We start from the raw sequence: 3,942 nt of genomic DNA on the forward strand, positions 1-3,942 counted from the left end.
TAGATAGATAGATAGATAGATAGATAGATAGATAGATAGATAGATAGATAGATAGATAGATAGATAGATAGATAGATAGATAGATAGATAGATAGATAGATAGTTAGCAAAACTATTGAGAAGCCCTCATTGTGTTGTAAAATCTAATAGTAACTTATATTTCGAGCAATACTGTATATCGAAACCATATTGAAAGTGAATTTTGTTTCGAAAATTGTATGTAAATTTTGAAATAATGACAAATTAGTTGATTTAAGTATTTCATTTATTCACTTCTAAATTTGTATTAAATTTATAAACCAAACAAATGTTGACCTATTAAAAAATATTTCAGTTGCAGTTACATATCTAAATCTGTTACTCGTACAATGCAACTTATTCAATATAATCTACTTAAAAAATCCTTGTTTCAAAATCCAGTTTTCAAAACTGTAACAGAAAAAAAAACTGTAAACAAATATAAAGGCTGGTTTAATAAAACAAATTTGAATATATAAACAATATAATTATTTATTATTATTTGCATAAGTATGTGATAATGAATGCAAATGTAAATGTTTCTGTTTTATTATTCGCAAACATACATATAGCCACTGGCACCTGTTTTTTTCCAATGTTTTTTTTTTTAATTTCTTTTGCAATTTTATTGATACGAAAACAAAACCTCCTTAATAATTTATAGTAAAAAATAAATAAATAACTAAATTATTAATATTTAATAAATCTATGAATATTTGTGATTGAAAGTGGTTGGCATTTTATCTGACCATTTGTTTGTTAGACCAGATGATGATAATGATATTTGTGTGGGTGCTAAATAAAATAAATAAAATAGAATATAAACAACCAGTCGGTTAATTTATTTCATTATCTTTTGTTCAAATTACAAGTACTTTTACACCTTAAAATACTTGAAATTATATAATTGATTAATAAACTTTTGTATAGAGGGAGAGTGTTATAAATGATTTGGCTGAACTGAAATTCTTTTAAATATTTAATGTTTTCTGTTTTTATTCTATTTATTGCTCAGTCACTGACTTGAAAATATAATAAAAAGTTGTTTTTTTGTTTATTTGGGGGAGACAATTTTTTTTTACCTTTACATTGTATTAAATAATTTGTTAGTTTCATTTCCGTTTAACCAACCAACTTTTTATTTTTGTACCCGGAGAAGGTCGTTAGAAATCTAGTTCAAATAATTGGGAGATTTTTGTTGTTGAATATGTGTATTTTTTCTTTTTGTAATATTTTTCTATTTTTGGTTTGTTATTACACAGGTTGTGCCCAAGGGAATGTATAATTTATTGATGTGGATTAAACGTGAGTACAACAACCCCAATGTAATTGTTACCGAGAATGGTGTTAGCGATCGGGGAGGTTTGGAGGATTATGCTCGTGTTGATTACTACAATATGTACTTGAGTGCTGTCTTAGATGCCATGGAAGATGGTGCCAATGTTGAGGGTTATATTGCTTGGAGTTTGATGGACAGTTATGAATGGAAGGCTGGTTTTACGTAAGTATTGTGTTTAAATACAAATGCGCAGATTTATGTATGCAGAATAAAAAAGTATGTGTTTTGGTTTGAAAGCATTGTTTTTCTATTGTTTTGTATAACAGCAGAACATTTTTGTTTGAATTTCGTTGGTTTTACTGCAATCGTTGCATTGATATTCTTTCTAGAGAAAAAGTTCTTTTCTTTTACAGAAAATTGTCGGTATAACAGTTTTTCAGAGTAATTTATTGGTCTATTTTAATCTTTCTAAAGAAAAAGTTCATTGCAACAGTTTCTTTTAAATAAAATTTGTCATTAGAACAATTTTTCAACAATATTTTTGGTCTCACTACATTTCTAAAAAATTTCTGTAAAACCATTATTTTCGTTGAAAAATTTTTAGTATAACAGTTTTAAATTAAAAATATTTTCAGTATAACAGTTATCAATTTATGACATTTTGTGTATGCAAGTTTTATAATTTTAAAATTTTTTATTTTAACAATCATTCCATAGAAAAGTTTTAGGTATAACAGTTTTTTCCATAGAAAAAATTTGTATAACAGTTTAAATTTTTTTAATTTTAAATTGTTTTTCTTACATATTCTTTTTTGTGATTATTTTTCTTAAGACAGTGTTTTATAGAAATTTTTCAGTATAACAGTTTTTTTTATAAACATTTAGTATTACAGTTATTATGAAGATTTTTTATATAAAAACGTTTTATCTGTGAAAACTCTTTTATATGACAGTTATTTCTATAAAAAATTTTTCGTATAACAGTTTTTTTATTAAAATGTTTTCAGTATAACAGACTTTTAAGAAATTTTAGTTTTACAAATTTTTTTCTTGGAAAAATTTTCAATAAAACATTTTTATTTCTAAAGCAAATTTCACGAAGAACAGTTTTTTAATTTCTTAATTTTGATCTAACAATCTTTGTAAAGATACATTTCAGTATAACAGTTTATTTATAAACAATTTTGCAGTAAAACCCATTACAACAAAATAATATAACAGTTTTTTTTTCTATAAAACATTTATCAGTAAAACACTTTTAAGTGTAAAAGCTCTTTTCGAATGACAGTAATTTTATAAAAAACTCACGGTATAACAGTTTCCTTTATGAAAAATTCTTAGTATAACAGTTTTTTATAGAATATTTTTGTCTAAATCCCTTTACAAAAAAATTCATTATAACAGTATTTCCCTAAAGAAAATTTAACGAATTTTATAAAAAAAATTTCTGTAGAAAACTTTAGATTTTTTTAAAAAATATGCTTTTAAATACAAGAGTTTCTTATAAATAACTTTAAGTATAACAGTTATTTAACTAAAATCTTTTATCTTATTCTTACAGCGAAAAATTCGGTCTATATCATGTAGACTTTACAGATCCTCAGCGCAAACGTACACCTAAAATCTCTGCCAGAGTATTTTCTCACATCTGTAAGACTCACACCATCGATTGGAACTATCGTCCTTCATTAGATAATGAACAAATTCATGCCATGTCCAGATTATCAGATTTGGAAACAAACTCAGGAATAAAAACTAATTATGCTAATCAATTCCTAACCTGTACTTCATTACTTTTAACAATAATTTTAGCTAAAATTTGTATTATTTAAATTTAAGTTTATTATTAATTGTATTTAATTGTCATTAAATATCTAACTGGCCTAACGACTATCAGTTAGATCTTTTAAACACTCGTTGCGTAAGAATGACAATGGATGTGCCAGTGAGATCACATTATCACTTTTTGTACACAAAATATATCTCATCTAGTCTCATCCATTGTCTTATTGTTTCGACTTCATATCTTGTCTTGTTTTTACTCTAGTAGTTATAAGCCGCCCAAAAATAATGTTGAAAAGACTTTTTTTTGTTTTTTATCTTGTTTTTGTATTATTATTTGTTTGTATTATATATGAAATAAAAAACCTAATATAAAATGTTAATAAAGAAAAAAATTAACAATAATAATGATAAATAAATTATTTGTTATAAAAAAATAAATGCTTTTCATTTGTGTTTGTCTAAGATTAATCAAAAGATTTCTGAAAAGAACTTAAGCTATTCAAAAGATATGAGAAATATAAAAAAACATGATTTCGACACAACAACTTTTCACACATAATGATAATTAAATAATAATAAAATAAAAACAATCCATACGTGATTATGGTGGGGTATCAAAAATGACATTTACTTGAACTCATATTTAAAATTAAAAATCTTTTGAAAAAATTGTTGCATAACTTTTGAAATTTTGAAAAAATTTAATTTCAATAAAATTAACTGGAACAGAACTAGAATTGTACTAAAACTGGACTAAAACTGAACTAGAGCTGAACTAGAACTGAACTAGAACTGAACTAGAACTGAACTAGAACTGAACTAGAACTGAACTAGAACTGAACTAGAACTGAACTAGAACT

At 24.6% G+C, this 3,942-nt stretch overlaps 1 protein-coding gene across 1 annotated transcript in view; it reads left to right on the plus strand.

Annotated features, from left to right (window-relative positions):
* Positions 1–3,499, plus strand: part of LOC124420288 (myrosinase 1-like) — a 7,230-nt gene extending 3,731 nt beyond the window's left edge. Inside the window, exons 3-4 of the mRNA XM_046952589.1 lie at positions 1,281–1,519; positions 2,859–3,499. Of these exons, the coding sequence (XP_046808545.1) occupies positions 1,281–1,519; positions 2,859–3,129 (510 nt within the window). The 3' untranslated portion in view covers positions 3,130–3,499. The remainder of the gene's footprint in view (positions 1–1,280; positions 1,520–2,858) is intronic.
* Positions 3,500–3,942: the final 443 nt, after the last annotated feature.

Source organism: Lucilia cuprina, chromosome 5 (assembly GCF_022045245.1).
Source record: "Lucilia cuprina isolate Lc7/37 chromosome 5, ASM2204524v1, whole genome shotgun sequence".
In the NCBI taxonomy this organism is placed as follows: domain Eukaryota; kingdom Metazoa; phylum Arthropoda; class Insecta; order Diptera; family Calliphoridae; genus Lucilia; species Lucilia cuprina.